We start from the raw sequence: 22,015 nt of genomic DNA, 5'->3' as shown, positions 1-22,015 counted from the left end.
AATGTTTCCCAGCAGAACACTGAACTGTCAAAAGATGGTCAATGTTATTTACTTCTCCTGTCAGTGGTTTTAATGTTGTGGCTGATCGGTGTACGAATCCTAAAGGTATTAACTATATATTATATAATTAGCAGTATCAGCTAATCATAGCTAACTATACAACAGACAGAATTATTTTGTCAAAAATGATTGAGGGATAAATAATTAATAATAATTAACGTAAACGCAACCATGTTTTTTTTTTTTTACCGACCGCACCTGAAAGCAGCATGAGTTCAGCGAATCCGCCGGCAGGAGCAGTCGCGAGTGAGATCAGTGGAGTCGAGCGCAGCAGCTTCCTGGATGGAAACGAAACGCAGGAGCGAAGCTGACACAACAACAGCGCACACTAACAACACACACACACACACACACGCACACATACGCACACAGGCCAGACAGAGCAGGAGCAAACAGGACGTTAAACGAGTTCGTGTATTCCCTCCAGGCTCGGTCCGGCCGTGACTGTGGGACAAAGGCGGTGTCGGGGCGGCCGCAGTGGCATTAGGCGTTGACAGCAGGTTATTATTACAGCAGCAGACTGTTTCAACACATGTGTCTGTGCCACAGAAACAAGAGCACTGCGGCTGTGGCTCCTGACTCAAGCTGCTCCTTCACCCACTTGGTCCACAGGTAAGGTAGGTACACCTCTCTTTGAAAATTTGTCTTCAGTATTAGTTCAACCACCCGCTGCTGTTTCTGATGTTATTAGGGGGATAGGTGTCGTTATATGTGTTGTTTGTGACCTATTCGAGTGTGCAACCTTGAGGGGGTGCAGATGTGTCAGATGTTTTGTGTGTCTGGTTGAATGCACTGCAACAGATTGGATATTAGGCTCAGGATAGTCACAGAAAATGTGCTTAGTTCACAGCCAGGAGGAAACGTAACTGCTGACAAAATACATTTAAATCACATGTTTTTGATTCAGTGTCCAGCTTAAAGATTATGTCAATACTGGTGTCAGAAAAGCTCAGGGTGAGACAAATACACTGACAGACTTGGAGCAATTGCAGCTGCACTAATGATGGCATATAAATTCAGCTACCCCTCCCCTCCCTCCCTCCCCCCGAGTTCCACAACACAGTGGCAGTCTGTGTTAAAAGCAGAAGAAGCTTTCTACCGGGCAGATCTGGTTTTCCGTTTCTGCCTCTCTCCAGCCAACAATGATGCTTTGATCCCTCACTGCCAACCCCCCCCCCAGCCCGGAATGCCACCCAGACCTTGATCCGTGAGGGCTGCTAATCGGCCAATGGCCGGATCCACACCTAAAGAGAAACTGTTACCACACACAAGGGTGTTGTGACTCAAGCAATAGCTCCAGCAGTGGGGCGGTGTTGAAAGTTGTGTCCTTAGATTGAGATTTAATATATTTAAATGTGCAGACGTTCATGGTCAAACAATGGTCTAAGGTCAAACTGCAGTTCAAGTGCACCAAACTACCTCGTCATGTCAAAAGTGCACAGCACGGGTTTGTTCTAAGACAAAAACAAACTCTCCCACCAGTCTGATCTCTTGACTTATGCTTGCCCTGGTTATGAAGTTTGTCTGAACCTTGACGTCTCTCCTGGGTGAAAGCTTCGCTCTGTTATTGGAGTTTCCATGGAGGGAAGCTAGCAGACAAGAAAGCTGTTATTTTCCCGTGTTAGACCACAAGCTCGGTTACGCTTAGGCAGGACGGGACAGGACAGGCTGACGGCGCTGTGGCATGACGACAGCGGCCGGCTCAGCTCGTAGCCTATGTCTGAAAGTAACGCAGGAGGGTAGACTGTGATCGTGCAGAAATATCAATATGCACCGCTTCACATGATCAGCAGATTCAGTGATCTGCATGTACGCCGCCACTGATCAATGCCGCATAATAAGAGAGCTCATAGATAAATTTGGGACACTGGTGGTGGCTGTATTGATTGAGCTGCTTCAAAGTTTCCTACCAACTTTTACCGGTCTGCTGAAATGGAGCACATTGTGTGTGGGATCATGTGTGATTTCAGCAGCCGCCCAGACTGCAGAGTGTGTTTTTAACGCCACAGTTTCCTGTGTGACCTTGTTCTGTGTCCAACTACTGTTAGCAACGGGATTAATTGCAAATCCCCAGATTATGATGTTATTATTTCTCATGTTCTCTGGCACTGAACAGAACCGAGGGGATGATTTTTTACATTTGCAATTTTGATTCCTTTTAACACCAGATTATATCTTTGTTATCTTCCCGCCAGCGTTGTGTCACCTCAGTATTTGTAACTATTGCATAATGTCCCGACAGCCAAAGAGGGAAGTAAAACATATGTGTGTTTGAAGTTGAACCTGAAGAGATTTTTGTAAAATAAACCTTTTCACCGTGTCTGCAGCAAGGTTTTGCAGATGATGGTCCAAACAACCAAACGCTTAAACTTCAGCACGTACATTCATGCTCCCAGGAGGATGAATCATTATGATTTTATTGGTCCCTTATTTGTTTGTAACTTCCTCCAAAACAACTTTTATTGCCATGACATTCGGTTTATGCCCCGACACCATCAGGTCAAAAGATTGGTGTAATACTTGTATGTGTGCATGCATGACTTAACTTTTCCCATCAGCCCCAGCAGCGCTATTTAAGCAACGTTAACCTGCTAACATCTTAACCCTTTATAGAGCACTCATTGAAACCCTACAGTGTTATTGTAGGACATAAGAAGATTTATTTGCTGTTGTGAAATTTGGAGAAAATCAAGATAAATTAAGTTACCACATATGGTTCCTTGTCCATAAGTGGTAAACAAATGTAAACATCTATTTTAGACCTTAGAAAATAGGTGCTGATTCAGGCACTTGTCAACATACACATTATCACATCAGACAACATTAGGCCACTTTTTCGTGGTGCCTAATAAATGCTCAGCTGTGCTCAGCGTTCATGCAGAGGTGCACCTTGTAGACCACACTTGACCCAGATTTGACCTGTGAATGTTTCCTGTTGATCGTCACCGACTGGCTGGGTGAAAACCACATGCTTCTAAACCTCACTGCTAAATCCACCGAATTTAAAATGTGTGCCGAAGTTGCCAAATATGGTTCCTTGCCCCATGAAGGGTTAAAACTAAGCTGGCGAATGTCGCTAAACATCATACCTGCTAACCATTAGCATGCTAGAATTGTCATTGTTAGAGAGTTGGCAAGCAAGTACATGACTGAGCTGCTGGCGTGTAGCAGATTTTTATAGCACATTAACTTATGTTCTGTGAAACAACTGAACATCAGAAACAGGAACCCACGTTATCTCTGTTTAAATAGCAAAGTCAAAACATTTTCCTAAACCATCCTTTTTACATGAGTTAGCGTTCCTTCCCATTTGTGTCCCCATGTGATTTTTCTCTTTTTTTTTGACATTGCGTGCTGGGACATCTATTCCAGCCTGCTGACGGCACACGAGCTTGCGTTTGCACCGTGTTTTTAAAAATGACGTGACCCTTGATCAGTCTCTTCATCCTGTCAGAATAAATGAAACCCAGACTTTGGACTCTGGCCTAAAAACGGAAGCCCATACACAGTAAACCAACAAAGGATAATGATAATATTACTGCAGTAATTCCACAAGATTACATTTTGCTTCGTGCACTGGGCGGCCTTAAACAGTGACTAATTTATCTCTCAGGTAACAAGACAGTCATGGCGCACTGACGCACGTAGAGGTGAAATCATCAGAGCTGGTGGACCAGTTATCAGAAGGAATTATTGTTTCCTGAAACAGGGTGCAGTGTTGGCTGAAGGAGAAGCGACGTGTTTGGATAGACCTGCAATGAATAGACAAACAGATTAGTGCTGTTTGTGTTTTCAGGAACATGGACGCTGCAGCTCCTCTCCACCCCCAGCAGAAGGGCTAAGAGTAGCCTGATTCCTTCTCCCATCCCTGTCTACGTCTGCCCCGTCCCACCATGGCCAGCGGGAGTCCCGCCTCGAACCAGGAAGCTCGGGATGCGACACTGGCGACACCCGAGGATGCCTCTAACCCCCAGCCGGACCCCGGGGTCTTCTGCAAGCTGTGCCTCAGCGAGCAGCCGTCTGCAGCCACCAGGGAACTGGAGAGCTGCAAGTGCATCTACTGCACAGCGGTACGTATCCAGTATATTGAAGGGACAGTAAATACAGAAGATAATGCTCGTATGCACGTATTTGCTTGAGCAGTTTAGGACAAATGTGCAGGTGTTAATGGGGTTAAACTTGTTTTTCACTGATGCAGAATAGGGTGTCCCTAACCTACATAGAGACTTACTGTTTCATGCTTAGTCACTTCATGTGGGCGGTGAAGATTGCACAGAAGTGATCCAACACCAGACTTTTTCATTTGGGTAATTTAGGCAAATGTCCAATGCTCATATTACTTGGAATGGGATGCTCCTCTTTACTGCAGCACAGTTTCGTGCTCTGAACCCCCTAAAATAGATCCTCCTACTGGCAGATTTCCATTTTAGTGAAATGAAGTGGTTGCCTCACGTTTACTTTCCCTGTGGATTTTTTCTGTGATTTGTCATCGGTGTTGACAACACTTTAACGACTCACAGGCGTTTTGTGAGGACAGAGGTGCTACTTTTAGAATACGGAGCGGTATTATTTATATCAGGAACACCGAGGTCCGTTACCAGTTAAGCCTGGCGTAGCGAAAAGGTGAGCAGATTCTAAATAGTGGCAGGTGTTAATCTCCGGCCTGGCTCGCCATAGCGTGTCAGTGTTGCATGCGCAAGGTCACACAGATAGCACACACACTCAAACGCGGAGGGGGAGGAGGAGGTGAAAGAGAAAGAGAGAAATGAATGGTTTGTATTGTGCGAATCTGAGCTCTCCTCCAGTGCGTCCTCTTTCTGTTGCATAATTATTCCAGCTCAGTTTTTTGGTTTGACGACGACCACTTGCTGACTGCGTGTTTTCTACAAATGAATCTGAAAGTGCAGACTTCTGCTGTTTATTTTTTCTCCTTCTTCCACAGAAAAGTGATATTTTACTGGTTTTATTCTCTGTTCCTTAAAACTGTCTGCCTTTGCGCAAGGCTCACAGTTCCGCCCACCTCTCCATGTTTCATGGCTGAGGCAACCTATGACTTTTTTACACTCGAGCACTGATAAGGAACTTGTTGTGTTGTGACATTTAAATTGCCCTGCTTTCCCAGCAGCTCGTCCCTCCCTCTGCTTTCGTAGGACTTTTACTCGTTTGACATCAGTCTTCTGTCGTCTGTTTTCCAAGACTTGGCACATGTATGACACACTTTCCACGTTTCATTTAATGCCCAGTCTAACGCTGCCGTGTCGTTCTTCTCTCCCCAGTGTTTGCAGCAGTATGTCCACTTAGCCATAATAGAGGGTGGGGGGACACCCATCACCTGCCCAGATATGGCCTGCCAAATGACTGGAGTGCTACAGGACTCAGAGGTATGCCCCCGTTTAAGACCAACGATATGCAGGTCATAAGTGGGAACAAAAATAAAAAGGAAAGAGCTTTCACAGGAGGCAAAATACAAACTTGATGTTGATGCATAAACATACAGTGAACTGGAAACCTGTTGAATCACATGTCAGTCTTCCTCTGAATTTCTGGCTCCACCAGTTTGTTTCCCGTCCTGATGGCTGCAACCATACATAATAAGGAAACATGAAGTTGGGTTTTCAGCCTCGTGCTTTTAAAGCCGCGTGGGCTGGAGGTTTTGTGCAAATGCTGCGTGTTCATCCTGGATGACGTCGCTGAGAAATTTCTCTTTTCTTTTGTGCGTGAGCGGTAAAATTAAGTGCCGTCAGCTGTCAGGGAGAAACAAGAAATGATACTGCACAGGAAACCGCTTAATCACATGCACATGGAAACTCTGCTCCTGATTGTCATCTGGATGCAACTTTAGTCCATTTGAATTGATTTGACTGTAGAAACTGTGTCACCTCCTTAGCCAGTGGTGTAATGTTTTTGTCCAGAAGATGTTGCAATCAACACGCCTTTTTTTTTTCTTTTTTTTTTTTAACTACTGAGGTGTCTCAGAAATAATGCAGTAAATTTCAGTTGCTAGGTGACCAGCTGATCCTAGGTGATCTGTAGTATCAGCTTCTCACTCAGCAACAACACTTAACAGCCTAATTTTTGTCTTTCCTCCAGGTATTTTACAGCCCACTTAATGAGATAAAAAACAAAGCTGAATACGTGAAATCCAGTTTCAATCACCGTTGGTGACCACATGATCAAAGCTCTGAGAGAAAAACAATACTTGACTAAATCTCTTCCCTGTGCTCTGTGATTGCAGATAGCTAGCTTGGCTGAGGGGGATCAGGTGGAGCTGTACCAGCGTCTGAAGTTTGAGAGAGGTAGGTATTGTAGCATTAGCATGCTGATGGCTGATGGCTGATGGCAGACAGTGGGCTATTTCAGGTCACATAAGAGGCTCCATTGAGTGTTGAGCTTCACATGCCTGGGATATTGTGGGGCCTTCTGCCCTATTTTCTTGTTCTGTTCTGGTCCAGTTGTACCTCAGGGGTTACTGGAACTCAGATTACCAGCTGCCTATAATCATAATACCAACCACCTCTAGAGAACTGTGTCACTGCTCTGATATGTTCCAAGAAATGAGCTCTTCAGTGCAGATAAATTGCGTGGCAAATCTGTAGCTGAAATGTTTGTGACAACAAGCAGCATCTCCTCCTTGCACCGGGGGGCCGTGAAATAGCGCTCTGTTGACATTTATAAATTGCAAACCGAGCTTAGTTTGCCTTGCAGCTATATTGGTCTTTTCCAGTTGCACAGTAACAACACACTGCGAAGCCAGTAATAGTTATTGTTTACTCCAGCCATAAATCACAAGACTCATATTATTGGAAGCACGAAGAGGTGCAAAGTACAGTTTCCCTTCTGTTGTGAATCACAATAAAAACATGGGCGGTTAAAGAGTCTGAGTCCGCTCTCGTGGCGTTTGATGTTTTGATTGTGGCACATCAGAGCTGATCATTTTTATCACCTATTTACTTTTGAAATCTTTTTTTATGAGCATTTGAAGGATTTTTATTCTTGTTTGGATGAAAGAATGCGTCCCCTAGAGGCTTTTAACCCTTTTTTAATAACAGCCGAGCACATTTCCATCGCACTCGGCTGTCGTTTAAGACTTATTAGCAAATGCTAACAAGCTAAAACTGAGACGGTGAACAGGATCGACATTACCTGCTTAACATGACGAAGCCAGACGGAGCATGTTCATGTTTGCATTTAGCTCGAGGCACCACAGGAAGTCAGCGGCCTGAGAAAGTGTCTGTTTGCTGTCTGGGGAAAACTACCCACTCCACTTCTGTCTAAGACAAAAACAGATGATTGTCTTCAGTGTTATCTCAAGATATGGACTGGATTGTTTTTAATTAAAAGTGTTCTCTTAATGCATTTTAATAACTTGTTTTCTGACTTTAATGATAGTGGAGATATTGATAGAAACCTAAAGATGAATCTGGAATATTTGTGTTTTCATTCAGCTCAGTGTAAGGGACAAGCAAAAATGCCTCAAACCTAGCGTAATAGTATGACCGCTACGATAAAATGATCTTTAAGCTGCACACATTATCAATCACATCCTCTCTTTGCCCCTCCACAGAAGTGAAGCTGGACCCCAGCAAAGCCTGGTGCCCCGTGCTTGAATGTCAGGCGGTGTGCAGCGTGAAGCCGAGCACCGAGGGCCAACCCACCGCCGTGCCCTGCCCGACCTGCCACGCCGTCTTCTGTTCTGGCTGCAGGGGGCCCTGGCAGGACGGCCACACCTGCCCCACGCACCAGCCCATAATGCTGTCATCGCCCTTTCACGAAAGCAGGTCAGTCGGCGTACGGTCAGCACGCGGCCGCAGAGCTTTGAAAATGATACCGTGCTAAAAACAGGGTGAGCGTGTTAGCTCAGGACACTTGTTACTGCTATGAGCAAACTCATGATTGCACAAGTCTGTTCCGTTACGTATTAACATGATACAAGCAGATGCACCTCTATCATGTTTTTTTGTGTGTATTACATTTATTTTTCTTATGAGGAAAATCCCAGGCTTCCATTTAGTACAAAAACGCCCTGACACTTATTTAGGCAGGATATTTACGGCACATTGAAAGGATTATTTAAGTGATGTGTAGTCCCTCATTCCCCAGCAGAGGCCTTGCGCTGAATGAAAACATTATTTGAGGATTAATAGCTCAGTATTCCTCAGCAGTGCCCTCTTTGTAGTCCCTGTTGTACAGCTACATAACTGCGCTGCTCTGAGCTGTGGCTCTGCCAGACTGACTGATGTCATTGGGGAGCCACTGAGTTATATTGGAATTCCATTGTCTGTGTGCCAGAGGGACGAAGAGGAGGAGGAGGAGGAGGAGGAGGAGGAGGAGGAGGAGGAGGATGGGCACCGAGCCTGTTAGTTCAGCGTACAGCAGGAGCCAGTGCACTGCAGTGAAGCGGTGGTCTCTGCAGTGTGCTGTGGAGGATGGAGCAGGGGTGAGGAGAGGGAAAGAAAATCAGCTTTAGACTTGAATTTGAGAGTCTAATATACTTCTTACTCCGCCTATACAGACCTTACCTTTTGTTTTACACCCCAATCCAACACATGCCCCACAAAATAACTTAAGGTCAACATTTTTAGTCACGTTATTTAGTAATTTACACAAATCGGGCATAACATTATGACCTCTGAAAGGCAAAGTGAATAACATTGGTCATCTTCTGACATTGCCATGTTCTTCTGGGAAACTTTTGCACCTGGCATTTTTAAAGTGTTACGTAGACGTGTAGCACCCGCCTAGACCAGACCAGGCACCCCCGCCCCATAGCAATGACGCTCCTTGATGGCAGGATGCAGCCTGACACACATGAAAAACAGCGCAAGGTGTTGACCTGGCCTCCAAATTCACTAGATCCCAAACTGATCAAGTATCTGTGGGATGATCCACAGAGGCCCCTCCCCTCAACCCATAGGACCCATAGGCCCCCACTAACAATATTGTGTTGCCAGACACCACAGGACATCCTCAGAAGGCCCATGTCCATTCGCAAGGCACAAGGGAGACCTGCACAATATGGGGTCATAATGTTATGCCTGGTCGATGTATATGCTACTATTTCCTATGTAATGATCCATTTGTTGTTTAAATACTCACAGTGACTTGTCATTTCTGTTTCACTTCAGTGCTTGCCACTTTCAGTTTGAAAGGATTTGACATTTTTCCCCATTAGTCAGCAGTAAGTGTTGTTTCTATGAGGCTAATGTCACTCCCTGTTAACAGATCATCTATGACAGTAACTGTTAAGTTAAGCGCTAAACTTACTGCTTTGGGGCCGGCTTGCCTCGATTTTCGAGCGACTTTTTTGTTTTGGCAAAGGTAGGCGTTTGAAGTCTCAGCCCCGCCTTGCAAGCTGTTGGAAAACCATGGGAAAATCCTTCAGTAAATACATTTAGAGCTGTGAGCGGTGCCTCGTAGAAACACTAAAATACACGGTCACATTTAAGGCTGTAGTGATGTGAAAGGGTTCCCTTATATTAACACAATTACAGAGAATAGAGAGTTAATTCAGCTCTGTGGAGTTTTAGCATCTCTGTTCTCATTGTGTCGTCCACCTGGTGTTGTGTTCTGCATCTGTACTGTTTTGGTCCAGCCTCGAGGTTCTCATGGTGATTTCCACCTGCAACCAGCAACCGGAAAAGTCCTATAAACTCACTAAATACAACAATTCCAGCTAGCAACACGCAAAGCTGCTAGCTTAATAGCTTGATATATATTTACACGGTTGATAGAGACCAAAAACAGAGCTAAAATGAGTGTGAATACTGGACTTTCATACGTCAGGTGACCATAAACCTAAATCCAACTGCATGTGATTATCCCTCTTCATGTGTGTATATGTATAAAAAGCCAACTAGCTCTAGCTTTACAACCAAAACATTCAATTAATGCAGCTTTAAAGATAATTTACCTAAATATTTCCACCTTGTGTAACTTGTTTGTAATCCGTAATATAATCTCCTCAGTTTATTGAAACCTTCAGCCAGGTTCTTAGTCTACGTGAAGACGTTCCGTCCTACCTTTGCTTCCCAAAATAATTAACCCAGTTCAACATGAGTGCTAACCTTTCAACGTGTTGCTAAATAAAGATTTAACATTCGGCCTGGAAACCCATGAGGTCTTCTTGGCTTCACACTCCAACACGCTCCTGTTAACTACATTCCTGATGTGTCTGTCTCCTAAAACACAGGGCCCGCTCCGACAGTGGCTCCGACATGCCCATCAAGCAATGCCCCATGTGTGGTATCTACATCGAGAGGAACCAGGGCTGCGCACAGATGCTCTGTAAGAGCTGCAAACACACCTTCTGCTGGTACTGTCTGCAGAATCTGGATGTGAGTCTCCACTTCTTCCACACTCACAGATGTGACATATGGTTGTGAACACAAGTTGAGAAAATAACTACGCCGCCTAGCCGCCTATTTAGCAGCTCTCTTGTCTCTTGGGTGTGTTTGAATGCAGGGTGATATCTTCCTGAGACATTACGATAATGGGCCATGCAGAAACAAGCTGGGACACTCCAGGGCCTCGGTTATGTGGAACAGAACGCAGGTGAGGCCTCTTACCAGACAGCAGAGCAGACAACCTATTCATTTCAGGCTTGCGGTGAAATTGTTGTTGAACCTGCAGAACCACTCACCTGTGAGAACTTGCTTGTTGTATGCATGCATTTAATGTTGCCACAGCGCTGTCAGGATTACACGTTAAATATTTTGAACCCTGCAGAAATTCATGCATAAATGGTGATTTTCCATTCTGCCACATTTCACTATATTTGGAATTTAAGAAACAAAATAATCAGTGCATAACTCAGCTCTGATTTACTGTTGCAAACATTTAGCTTCCTTCTGTTTATCAGCTGCTGCATTTAATACCAAATGGCCCCTTAATGTCCAAGAGGTCCTTAATATGACTTTAAACTAAACTAATCTCGGCACTAATCTCAAAATCCTGCCCCTGTAACGACGTCATCCGTTTGTTATGATTATGATTGTCCTGCTTTGTTTCTGTTTTTCCTGCTCTAATGGCATCATCAAATGACTGGCATCAAGTTTCCTGTGAGCCTCCGGGAAGTAAAGAAATCCTCACGATAGATGTGATTGATGAGGATTGGTTCTCTAAGATTCACATTCTGCGTCATACAAATTGCCCATTCTTAGCTACTTCCATTGTCCAAATTTAGGTTTGCAATGGTTTTATTCATTTCTACAGTGACCGTTAATATGCACTGCATGGTCAAAGTAATGTAGACGTCCGAATGTGACACTCATCTGTAATAACATTGCGCTTCCTCTGTCGCAGCCATGATATTCTGCATACCATCTGCCAAAAGAGTATTAGTGAGGTCAACCCCTATTGTTAAGTGACGAAGCAGTTTGCCATTCCTGTTCGTCCCAAGCGCACCGTATCAGGTTAAGGCAAGGTCACATTTTTCCATGCCAAACTAGGAGAAACCATTTCTTAATGGACCTTCCCTTGTGTGTGGAGGCGGTGCCATAGCAAAGCAAGAAACAAGCCCCGCCCCTCCTACAGACTGTTGCCACAAAGCTGAAAGCGCACTGTTGTCTGACATTACGCATTAGGTATTTCATTTGAAGCTAAAGAATCTGTAAAAAAAGACTGAAAATGGCAGGAAAATGTTGTCTCTCAAGATGAGGACCCCATTACCCATAATCCCTGTAATGTCCTGTTACAAACAGTATGCGTTTATGAGATACTTCCACAGTTGTCCGATTACTACAATCTGTCCTTGGTTTCAGTTTTAAGATATATGTCTAATTATAGTTCTGAGCTGTAAAGTAATGCCTAGAAATACAGTATTGCTTTTGATATAAAATTATATGTTATCAAATCAGTGTAGAAACCGGAGACTGCAATGCTGCTATTCGTTTAACTATAGGCTACGGTAAACATTGGTCTCTGCCAAAAGGCTGTATGTAAAAATTCTGCGAACTGAATGTTTGATATGGTTATAGATGTATCTACTATTAAAGAACAGAGCTTTCTGAGTTCATCGGTACAGTCTTAGCCACAAAGCCAGCTCAAACTTCCCCCACCCACAAACTTTGTGTGGGGAGTGTAGTGGTAGTGCAGTGGTTGACACTGACCCCCTCACAGCAAGAAGGTTCTGACAAGGTGGGGCCTTTCTGTGCTTAGTTTGCATGTTCTCCCCGTGCCTGCGTGGGCTTTCATCCACAGACATTAATGTCGCACGAATGTCTTTGGATTGTTAGGATGTGTCATGAGTTGCCCCCACCACCACAAGCCGTTAGAGAATTTGTCTGGAGTCCCTCAGTTGGGAACTGATTATACCTTTTGGGCCAATCAAATCGTTTATGCCGTGATGGACAGATGAATAACACTGACCTAGTCATACATGTCATCTGAGCACTGTAGAGTTGAATTAGTTTTTAATACAATGGCTCTGATTGGTTGGAGCACTATCCATTTGCATGCAGAGGTATTTTTTTTCTCTGTATCGGCTGAGATACGCCCTGATAATGAAATTCCATTGACTTGTTACCAGACTAATGTTGTGATAAGAAATGACAATATTGACTCTGTCTACACCAGACTAAAGGCACTTTTAGAGTACCAATGTGGACCAATCACAGCTCTTGCACTCTGCATCGCTGCAGCGATTTCTGGGGAGGTGCATGTCAGTTACGGTGCTAGGCTCTGCGTAGGGGTCTGCTCTGTCGCCGTAGCCGTAGTCTAAACATAATCCCACAAGCCAGCGTGCCTTTCGATTTAGTTAGCCAGACTACGCTCATGACAGCTACTCAAGCGTGTTTTGTGTTTACATGTGTTTTCAAGGTTTGGACATTTTTTTTTTTTTTTTTTTTTTTTTTTTTTTAAGAACAAATAAGAAAAACCCCTTTGGAGGAGGCATTAGCGCCACTTTACAAAGTTGTTGAGCCACTAGACATTTGCTTGTTTACACATTCACCACTCACAGTCACATCATACTTCAATGTGTGCTCATCGTTAGGAGGAAGTCTCTTTAAACTGCACGTAGTCATTCGACTCCTCTGTGTGTATTCTCTCAGGTGGTGGGTATCCTGGTGGGGGTCAGCATCATCGTGCTGGTGACATCGCCTCTCCTCCTGCTGGCCTCGCCCTGCATCCTGTGCTGTGTGTGCAAGCCGTGCAGAGGGAAGAAGAACAAGAAGAAGAAGAAGAGAAAGAACGACCTCAGCCAGAAAGACCCAGCCACATAATAGCAGCCGCTCCTTTCATGTGCTTACCCAGGATCACTCCACTAACCCCATGAAAGCCAAGGACACTGCAAAAGTGCTGCATGGTGGGAAAAAAAATAATGGAACTCATGGAACAATGGAGTACTTTTTTTTTTTTTTTGTTTCTCGACAGAGAGGATCGTCAGAATCAACAAGTGCGGACTTTGATCTTAAGCCTCAGTGAGAGAGCTGCTCAAAAACAAAAATCACTTTTGAATTACAAGAGAAGGTTTCTTTATGTGGTGGAAGTGTAAATATATGGAGAATGAATGTATGTCACTCGCCTAGCTAGTTTTTCAAAGGCACAACAGGTAGTAAGTAAAACGTTTTCCTCAATAGGGCTCTCTAACACACACACACACACACACACACACTTGCAGTTCTAAGTGCAACGCCACCCTCATGTGCCAAACGTCATGATGCCAAACCCGAGGTGTTAGGTGCTCAAGTGCCTCGCTCTACTGTGCCTGGTGCTTGGTTCGATTTGTTTTGCCTTCCATTCTGTCCTTATCTTATGCAAAACGTTGTAGCGCTATGAAAATGGACAACCGTCAGGATCACACAGGGTTGCGGATCCCTCGGCAATGCAAAACTTTTCTTTGACGATGGGTGAAGGCAAGCGGCATCGCGCGGTGCACTCTGCAATCTGTAAAGATAAGAAACGTGATAGGGCTTCAGTGGTGCACAGAGAACTCTTCTTCTGCGAATGTTTGTTGTTTCCACCTGGCCTATGTTCCAGACCAAAGGCTCTAAAAGATAATGTGTACTTTTCTAAAGTGTGTTATTGTGTATTTATGAGTTATGTGCGTATGGTGTCATTTCTACTTTTGGGTTGATGTTTCATCATAAGATATTTTATAAAAGCGCCATTATAAATGAAAATAAACATACTGTACTGAACAGGCATCTGGTGTTTGTCGGTGACATTCGTCCTCTCTTGATTCGGATCACTTGTGCAGAAACGATCTTTAGAATGGGAACATACTGGATTATAGAGTAAACGGTGAGTTAACATGCTTTATGTGAACATATCTTTCATCTTTATATGCACGTATAGAGAGCAGGGGAATGGAAAACACGCAGTCTATATTAGACATTGAGGAAGCTGCAGTACTTGGTTAAACAAAAGCAAAGAATGCAAGCGTAATCAACTACTTTTGTCCAACTTCCTTACATAAGAAGATTTATGAGGCCAATTTAATGCAAATGATAACAAAAATCTACTTCTTCTTTTGGGGGGTTTGTCAGTGTTACATCATCTGTTATTTTATTTTTTTTTTTTACTCAGTACTACTTGGTATTTCCTTAGTACTACTATTTTTACATACTGCCCTATGCCTTCTGCTGCTGTAACGCTGCACATTTTCCCACTGAGGGATTAATTAATGACTACTTATCTTGTGTTTTCTTAACTGTGCACTGGTGCAAGGACCTGGGCTCAAATCCAAAAGCTGATGGGATTTCTAATGGGAACATAAGAATGCCCGTGCCTAAAATACGCATACAGTTAAGTCCAAATCTATTCGGACACTGATGCTGACGTTTTGTTATTTTAGCTGTCTACCTAAACATTTTCAAGATACTGTTATATAATCAACATTAAAGCTTAAAGTACAGACTCTGAACTTAATTATTTGAGGGTATTTACAGAAATTGGAGGAAGGGTTCAGGAATTACAGCTCTTTAATATGTAGCTGAATCTTTTTCAAGGGACCAAAACTCCATGGGATTCTCAGCAAAGTAATAAAAATTATGAGAATTTTATGTCATATTACTTCTGAGCCTCTGAAATGAGGAGACCTCATGTAAAAATGGTTGCAATTCCTAAAATGCTTCATAGGATATTTTTGCATGCATTGCATCTCAGTTATTTTATTTCAAATCCAGTGTGGTGGCAGGCAGAGTCTGAATCACGAAGACTGTGTCGCTGTGCAAATATTGCCCAACTGCATATGCACAGTGTGACACTGGCTTAAGAGTGTGTGTGTGCGCGACTGCATATCCAACATACATGTTTTTTTAATATTGTTGAGAGAGACACATTAAGATAAGATGCGTAATATAAGTGCAAAGTACCATATGTGTCTGTTTTTTCCACCCATGGATCAGCTGCTACAAGATACCTATAATTCTCCCTCATGCAAATCCATTTTGAGTGTTTCAGGTGGAGTCGGTTTGAAACAAGGAGTGCGTTTTTCGTTTAGGGAGATTTAGCGACACCCTGTGATCGGAGAAGGAACTGCAACATATTTTTTCTTGCACCAGCAGAGGACGTACGTGGACTTAGAAACTCGGGACTTGCCTGCAGGAACTGTTGAAGCCTGACCCAGAAATGGCCGCACAGAAGGAATTCTTTGCGGGTAAATATCAATATGTTAATTGTGCCAGTGCTCAGAGGTAAGTGCCTTAAGTTGCACAGTGAATGTTGTAAGTTGCAGAGTCTGCTGTGAGTCTATGCATGCGCGTGTTGAGGACGTGAAAAGTGTCTTGATTGTGCAGATGCTCGGAGTGAGAAGATTGTTTGTTCAATCCTGTCTTTGCAGAAAGCTGTGAGAGCTGATTGTTGGAGAAATTATACGATTCATAAGCTGTGCTCTTTGTTAGATCTCTATTTGGTTCCTGCAAGTTGCATTGCTTTTCCATATGCCACATGGTTGAAGGAGTTCAGTATATCATTAAATATTCCACTCCGTGTTGCACAGGTATTCCCAAGATCCCATATAAACCAGACTCTGGACCCAGAGATGTCATGTGCTTCAAACACTACAATGCAGGAGAGGTAGGTGTGGATCACAAACTTGAACACAAGCACACACATTAAGATAACCTAGGGCTTGGTTACCAACTTTAAAATTAGGGGTCACAAAGTAGTACTCTATATCAGTCTTGAGTCTTTTCAGTTTGTTCCATATTTGTTAGAAATGTGCATTCCTTGAGGAGTCCTCCACAAGACTGGTTGAAATCTGGTTTCAACACACTAATATATGTGTGTTACTTAGTGTATACCTACGAATCTAACTGCCGAATGCAGGGTAAGATTTGTGGGAGGCCGCACTGAGGTTCTGGTTCTTCTGTGCAGGTGCTGATGGAGAAGACGATGGAGGACTGGCTGAGGTTCTCAGTCTGCTACTGGCACTCCTTCTGTGGAACCGGTACAGTAACAGCTGAGCCAACACTCACATTAGTCATCAAACTTGGCGGCGACTGATATGAGGTTCCCGTTCTGACTCCTGTGTGCAAACAATCACTTGCTTCTGACCCCTTAGGTTTTTTGTTGTTTTTTACAATACTATTTGAAACAAATCATTATTTATATCTCCTTGTGTTACTACCTTTTTTGTTTTTTCTGTATCCGTAGGTGCTGATCCTTTTGGGTTTCCGACCCTACTGCGGCCCTGGAACGAAGGGACCCCCATGGAATCGGCCAAGAACCGACTCCGTGCTGCTTTTGAGTTTTTCACCAAGCTTGGTGTGAGGAGATGCGGTTGTGTTTTCATATCACATGGCTGATCAGAATAATTGTTAGCTTCCTTTGTGACCTTTGCTCGTTTTCCCTCAGGTGAAGCATTACACATTTCATGACAGGTAAGTGACTTAAAGGAATCTTGTTTTCACTCCAACCTGACTAAAACCCTGGGAGAGTAGAAAAAGAAACACTTGATTTGATTAATATTGGTGCATGAACTGTAAATAGTAGAGATGGGATTTATGGCTCTTTGAAGGGAGCCGTTCCTTTCAAAGAGCCGTTCAAAAGACTGGCTCGTTGTTACAATCATTTATTTTTTAGAAGTCAACCAAGGTAACTCCTTTTTATCAAGGAAACAATCACTGGTAGCAAACATTCCACAAGGTGGTGCCATATCCCCATGCTTCCACCGTGAAATCACCATTTCTGAGTTTACCCTCTCCTAAAAAACTTTGTGGCACAATACAAACTACACAGGCTACAGATAACTTCCATGCAAAACAACTTTACAGTAAAAATATTCCGCACAAGAACATTTTAACAACCGAATTATTTTTTTTAAAATAATAAATAAGAATACAAACTATGTATGTACTGTATGTAAAATAATATAAACAAAACTAGAATTAAAAATTCGGACACAATAAAAATGTGAATGCAAAATTGTAGAACAACCAAGTGTGAACAAAGTGCATCCAAATGCTGCTACGTTTCCTTTGACTATGACTCATTTTGTGTTTTATTTTTCCGTTCCAAATATCTCCTCCTCCTCCTCCCTGATAAACCGGAAAATCTGACTCCGCGTCCAATCTCATGTCAGTCAGACTCGGGCGGCGCTCACACTCCAATCTCCCCATTAATTAGCTAGTAGCTACACATCTGCGTTCATGTGAATGGAGCGTCCTGTGGACAACTCAAACATCTGAGATGTCATTAGTCGTTCACGTGTCTCAAGGGGGGCGCACTGGTGACACGTGAAGAAAGCGTAGGCAATTTGCACATGAGAATGTCTCGCAAACAAACAGCTGGCAACTGAGCCGTTAAAAGAGCCGTTCAAAAGACTGACTCGTTTGCGAACATCACATCACTAGCAAATAGAGCGTGTCCACGCTGCAAGTATTTGGACAGTAACAAATTGTCCCTTAAATTAACAGTAAACATTTTTGTTATTTTTATTTTTTTTTTACAGTAAACTACTGGCAGCAGATTGCCAGTAAATTACAGTTTTTTAGTTTGTTGTAAAACTATTTTACAGAATATTACTGTTTTATAACCACTTTTACAATGACATTTTTCAATATTTGTATTAAATGATTGGTTGCTACAACACAGATACGATGCTTACAAGCATTTATTTAAGATAAGTCACATTTTTTTTAGCACTGTACAGAAAATGTCTCATTTTTTATGACACGTGGTCTGGTGTGATGATCTCACTGACCTATGAAATTCTGTTTAATGTCAATACACTTCCTCAGAAAAGAGGAGATGTGGGAATTGACAGTGTAGGACGTCTTCTGAACAACTTTGCTTGTCTTTTTTGGGATAATCCTGCCCGGGCTGGCCTTTTGAATCCCTTTCTGGATTAATCCCCAAGAAGCACCTGAAAAGCACACATGAATACAGTCTGTTACTTTGCGATGTGGTCTTCACGTCATGACTGACAACAACACAACCCATACCTTTGAATACACTTTCAATATAAGCTGCAGCTTCTTTTTAATCACACAAGTAGCAATGCACAAAGGGTAGGAGAAGACAAACTGCCAAATAGGTTAGCTCAGTAAAGCTTCCAGCAGCAGTTTAGCTAAACAAGCGAAAAAGAAAACTAGTCAACGCGGACTGTTCCATTCTCGTGGTCTGAGCCAGAGTCCTCAGCCGTGCTCTGTTCCCCCCACAGAGACATGTCCCCCGAGGGCTCTACCCTGGAGGAGTCCAACAGGAATCTGGATGAAATAACCGACCTGGCTCTTGAGCTGCAGAACCAGACTGGAGTCAAGGTGCTGTGGGTCACGTGCAACCTCTTTGCCCACCCAAGGTCAGTATACAACTCATACTTTAGCCCGCAGGCAGTTGAAGTCCTCCTTTGTCTATTGTACGTCCCAGCTCATTGATGCAGACTTTGTCAAACACCTGAATAACCACATATTTTGATTGTAATGTTAGGATTTAGGTGCTTAGGGGTAGAATGTTTGCCTTGAAGCCACCTACACATTTTTTTTTTTGTAGCAGAAAGTTGGTCTGGAGTCGCTCAATTGGGAACTGAAGATTTGCTGTTTAGAGCCTGTAGTAAAAGCAAAATAATTTCAAAGGACAAACATTTAACAACTTTTTAGGCATTAGTTGAGAACATTGTAGGTTATTAAGGTTGTCATGCACGTTTTACCTGTAATTATCGCGTGACAGGTACATGAACGGAGCGGCCACCAACCCTGACTGCCATGTTCTGGCCTACGCCGGTGCTCAGGTGAAAAAGGGTCTGGATATTGCCAAGAAGCTGGGCGCAGAGAACTTTGGTATGGGCGTCTTGATGTGTGTGACGAATATAAAACTTTTTGTGACACTTTTCTTTTGGAAAAATGCAGCTTCCTCTCTGAAACCGACGCTTGTTTGACTCCTCAGTGTTTTGGGGTGGGAGAGAAGGCTTCCTCTCCGTCCATAACACGGATGTCGCGGCCGAGCTGAAGCACATGGCCAGCTTCTTCAGAATGGCCGTCGGTGAGTCAATGTGGGACAGATTCAGGCTCGTTTTAATGGCTTTTTGTTTTGAGCGGTAACAAACAGAGGGTCTGTTTAATGTTTGTCTGCAGAGTACAAGGAGAAGATTGGGCTGAAGTGTCAGTTTCTGATTGAACCGAAGCCTAAGGAGCCCTGCAAACACCAGTATGATTACGGTAACGCTTCCCAGATTTCAACAAATAAGTTTCCCCATCGTACCCCTTCATATATGGGATTTTGACACTGATTTCTTCTGTAGACGCTATGAGTGTTATAGGGTTCTTAAAGCATTACGGCCTGGAAAGTCACTTTAAGTTGAACATCGAGCCCAACCACACCACTCTGGCTGGACACTCGTATGAACATGACGTCGTCGTGGCCTCTGCGCGAGTTGCCGTCATTTACTGTATTAGAAAGATTACACGTCGTATACTTTGCTGTGTGTTAAATGTCATCCGGTGGACAGCTTTGGCATGCTGGGTTCGGTTGACTCAAACACTGGCTCTCCTGACCTGGGGTGGGACACAGATCAGTTCCCAATGGACATCAGGAACACCACCTTGGTCATGAAGGTAAGTGGCGAATGAAGAGGACGTTGTCCATTATGTTAAAAGTTAACTAAGAATTCTAAAAGACCGTTGGTAGGTGAGGTTAATCCGTTCAGTTGACCCCTTGGGGCAGTGGAACAAGCTGTCCACAAGCTATTTGCAGTACAGCTTAAAAGTTTTTATTTCCTACATTTTTGCCAAAAGGGAGTACTATTGCATAAACACTTAAATCTCTGTTGTATTCAGGAATAATATGTTAGGAGAAAGGGTTTGGGTTACATACTGATGAGAACAGTGAAAATAGAGCCCAGTTATTCCTTAATATCTCATCTACTCCAGACCATCGTTGAACAAGGCGGCCTGCAGCCAGGAGGCCTGAACTTCGATGCTAAAGTGCGCAGAGAGTCGACCGACCTCGAGGACTTGTTCATCGCTCACATCGGAGCCATGGACGCCTTCGCGAGAGGACTCAGAAATGCTGTTCGTATCATCGAAGACGGGCTCATGGCTGGTATGGTGAAGGTACGCCTGTGGGTGCTTGCGTATACTATCATCCACAGTGTCACGAGGGCGTGGGCTAATTTGGTCTGCTCTTAAACAGGAGCGATACTCGAGCTTCAGTCACGGCCTTGGACGGAAGGTGGAGGATGGTTCTGCCACCTTGGAGGACATGGAGGTAAGACTCCACGTCAGCTCCTCTTTGGGATTGCCACGAAATATGTGAAACATAATATGTAACATATACACCGATCAAGCATAACATTATGACCGCTGGCAGGTGAAGTAAATAACATTGACCATCTTGTGACAATACAGTGTTCTGCTGGGAAACTTTGGACCTGGCATTCATTCGCGTGGGTGTTACTTAGACATGTAGCACCCACCTAGACCAGACCAGGCCCCCCCACCCCATAGCAATGGCACTCCTTGACGGCAGCAGCCATCCCCAAAAAACGGTTTAGGAACAAAACATTAAAAACAGCACAAGGTGTTGACCTGGCCTCCAAATTCATTAGATCCCAAACTGATCAAGTATCTGTGGGATGATCCACAGAGGCCCCTCCCCTCAACCCATAGGACCCAAAGTCCCCCACTAACAACATCCTGTTACCAGACACCACAGGACACCCCAGAAGGCCCAAGCCCATCCTCTGATGAGTCACAACTGTTTTGGAGACACAAGGGAGACCTACACAATATTAGGAAGGTGGTCATAATGTTACGAGGGATCGGTGCCTGATCTGCCAACACTTTCTGTTCAAAATGTTGTGGTTTTTTTTATTTCAGGCTTTCATCAAGCTGAACGGTGAGCCGAAAGTCACATCAGGAAAGCAAGAAAAATATGAATCCATCTTTAATCACTACATATAATAAAAAGTATTATCTCCCTGCGTGGAACTTTACTACTTGAGAACAAACAGTGTTGGAAAGCTGCAGTATTGTAGTAGTCCTGTTAGAATGAATAAGCGTAATTAACCGTGTAAGTACGTGAGACGTGTAAAGTGACAGGTTTGTTAAATATTAAGAGGTTAGTTGTGCTGTCGGCATACTGTAACATTTGGCTGTATTCCTGTTGGCTAATGACAATGAAACACTGTCAAAATAAAGTTGTTGACTGATCAAGTGAACTTACACGGTCCAGTGTACGCACGTATCAGTGTCTGACTAATTAAATAAATGACTTCATAAATATCCAGTTCCATATTTCTTACAGTATAATTCCAATGTAGAGCAAATGTTTGTTTGCCAGCTAGAAAAACTTATACATCATTATTTCATATCATATTTTAATAGACATTATATTATAAGAGTCACTTATTGTATATTATAATCCCCAGTCCTGCCCATATATCCCACTGTGGGTTAAATTAAGGGATTATCTTTTCTTATTTTATAACCCGACTACAGTGGTGGAGGTAAAAGTACCAATACCACACAGTAAAAGTACTCCGATACATATACAAGTCTAGGATATACAGTTGTAC

At 43.4% G+C, this 22,015-nt stretch overlaps 2 protein-coding genes across 3 annotated transcripts; both read left to right on the top strand.

The window, feature by feature from the left end:
• Positions 1 to 296: 296 nt before the first annotated feature.
• Positions 297 to 14,198, top strand: rnf144b (ring finger protein 144B). Of its 2 annotated transcripts, none has more exons than XM_084557383.1 (8): positions 297 to 672; positions 3,857 to 4,130; positions 5,337 to 5,441; positions 6,296 to 6,356; positions 7,625 to 7,838; positions 10,250 to 10,394; positions 10,522 to 10,611; positions 13,110 to 14,198. In XM_084557383.1, the coding sequence occupies exons 2-8, from the start codon at positions 3,954 to 3,956 to the stop codon at positions 13,278 to 13,280; spliced, it is 963 nt and encodes a 320-aa protein (XP_084413509.1). In that variant the 5' UTR covers positions 297 to 672; positions 3,857 to 3,953; the 3' UTR covers positions 13,281 to 14,198. The 2 variants fall into 2 exon arrangements, with proteins under 2 accessions (XP_084413509.1, XP_084413508.1); XM_084557382.1 differs by having other exon boundaries at positions 297 to 677.
• Positions 14,199 to 15,168: 970 nt separating this feature from the next.
• LOC311497655 (uncharacterized protein) lies at positions 15,169 to 21,713 on the top strand. The gene is made up of 13 exons (XM_084558000.1): positions 15,169 to 16,077; positions 16,378 to 16,450; positions 16,657 to 16,769; positions 16,858 to 16,883; positions 18,665 to 18,802; positions 19,171 to 19,280; positions 19,387 to 19,482; positions 19,575 to 19,658; positions 19,742 to 19,868; positions 19,949 to 20,054; positions 20,370 to 20,552; positions 20,632 to 20,706; positions 21,318 to 21,713. The coding sequence occupies exons 1-13, from the start codon at positions 15,949 to 15,951 to the stop codon at positions 21,399 to 21,401; spliced, it is 1,344 nt and encodes a 447-aa protein (XP_084414126.1). The 5' UTR covers positions 15,169 to 15,948; the 3' UTR covers positions 21,402 to 21,713.
• Positions 21,714 to 22,015: the final 302 nt, after the last annotated feature.

The sequence above is a fragment of the Chelon labrosus genome (genome assembly GCF_963514085.1).
Source record: "Chelon labrosus genome assembly, chromosome: 12".
Taxonomy (NCBI): domain Eukaryota; kingdom Metazoa; phylum Chordata; class Actinopteri; order Mugiliformes; family Mugilidae; genus Chelon; species Chelon labrosus.
Note: the sequence above shows the minus strand (reverse complement) of the source record. Positions and strands in the feature narration are given on the sequence as shown.

Coding starts and splice junctions, on each gene's coding strand:
- rnf144b (XM_084557383.1), top strand. CDS start 3,954: ATGGCCAGCGGGAGTCCCGCCTCGAACCAGGAAGCTCGGGATGCGACA. Junction 5,442..6,295: donor GAGTGCTACAGGACTCAGAG/GTATGCCCCCGT, acceptor CTGTGATTGCAG/ATAGCTAGCTTGGCTGAGGG. Junction 10,395..10,521: donor ACTGTCTGCAGAATCTGGAT/GTGAGTCTCCAC, acceptor GTTTGAATGCAG/GGTGATATCTTCCTGAGACA.
- LOC311497655 (XM_084558000.1), top strand. CDS start 15,949: ATGGTTGAAGGAGTTCAGTATATCATTAAATATTCCACTCCGTGTTGC. Junction 16,770..16,857: donor AGTTTTTCACCAAGCTTGGT/GTGAGGAGATGC, acceptor GTTTTCCCTCAG/GTGAAGCATTACACATTTCA. Junction 20,055..20,369: donor ACACCACCTTGGTCATGAAG/GTAAGTGGCGAA, acceptor CATCTACTCCAG/ACCATCGTTGAACAAGGCGG.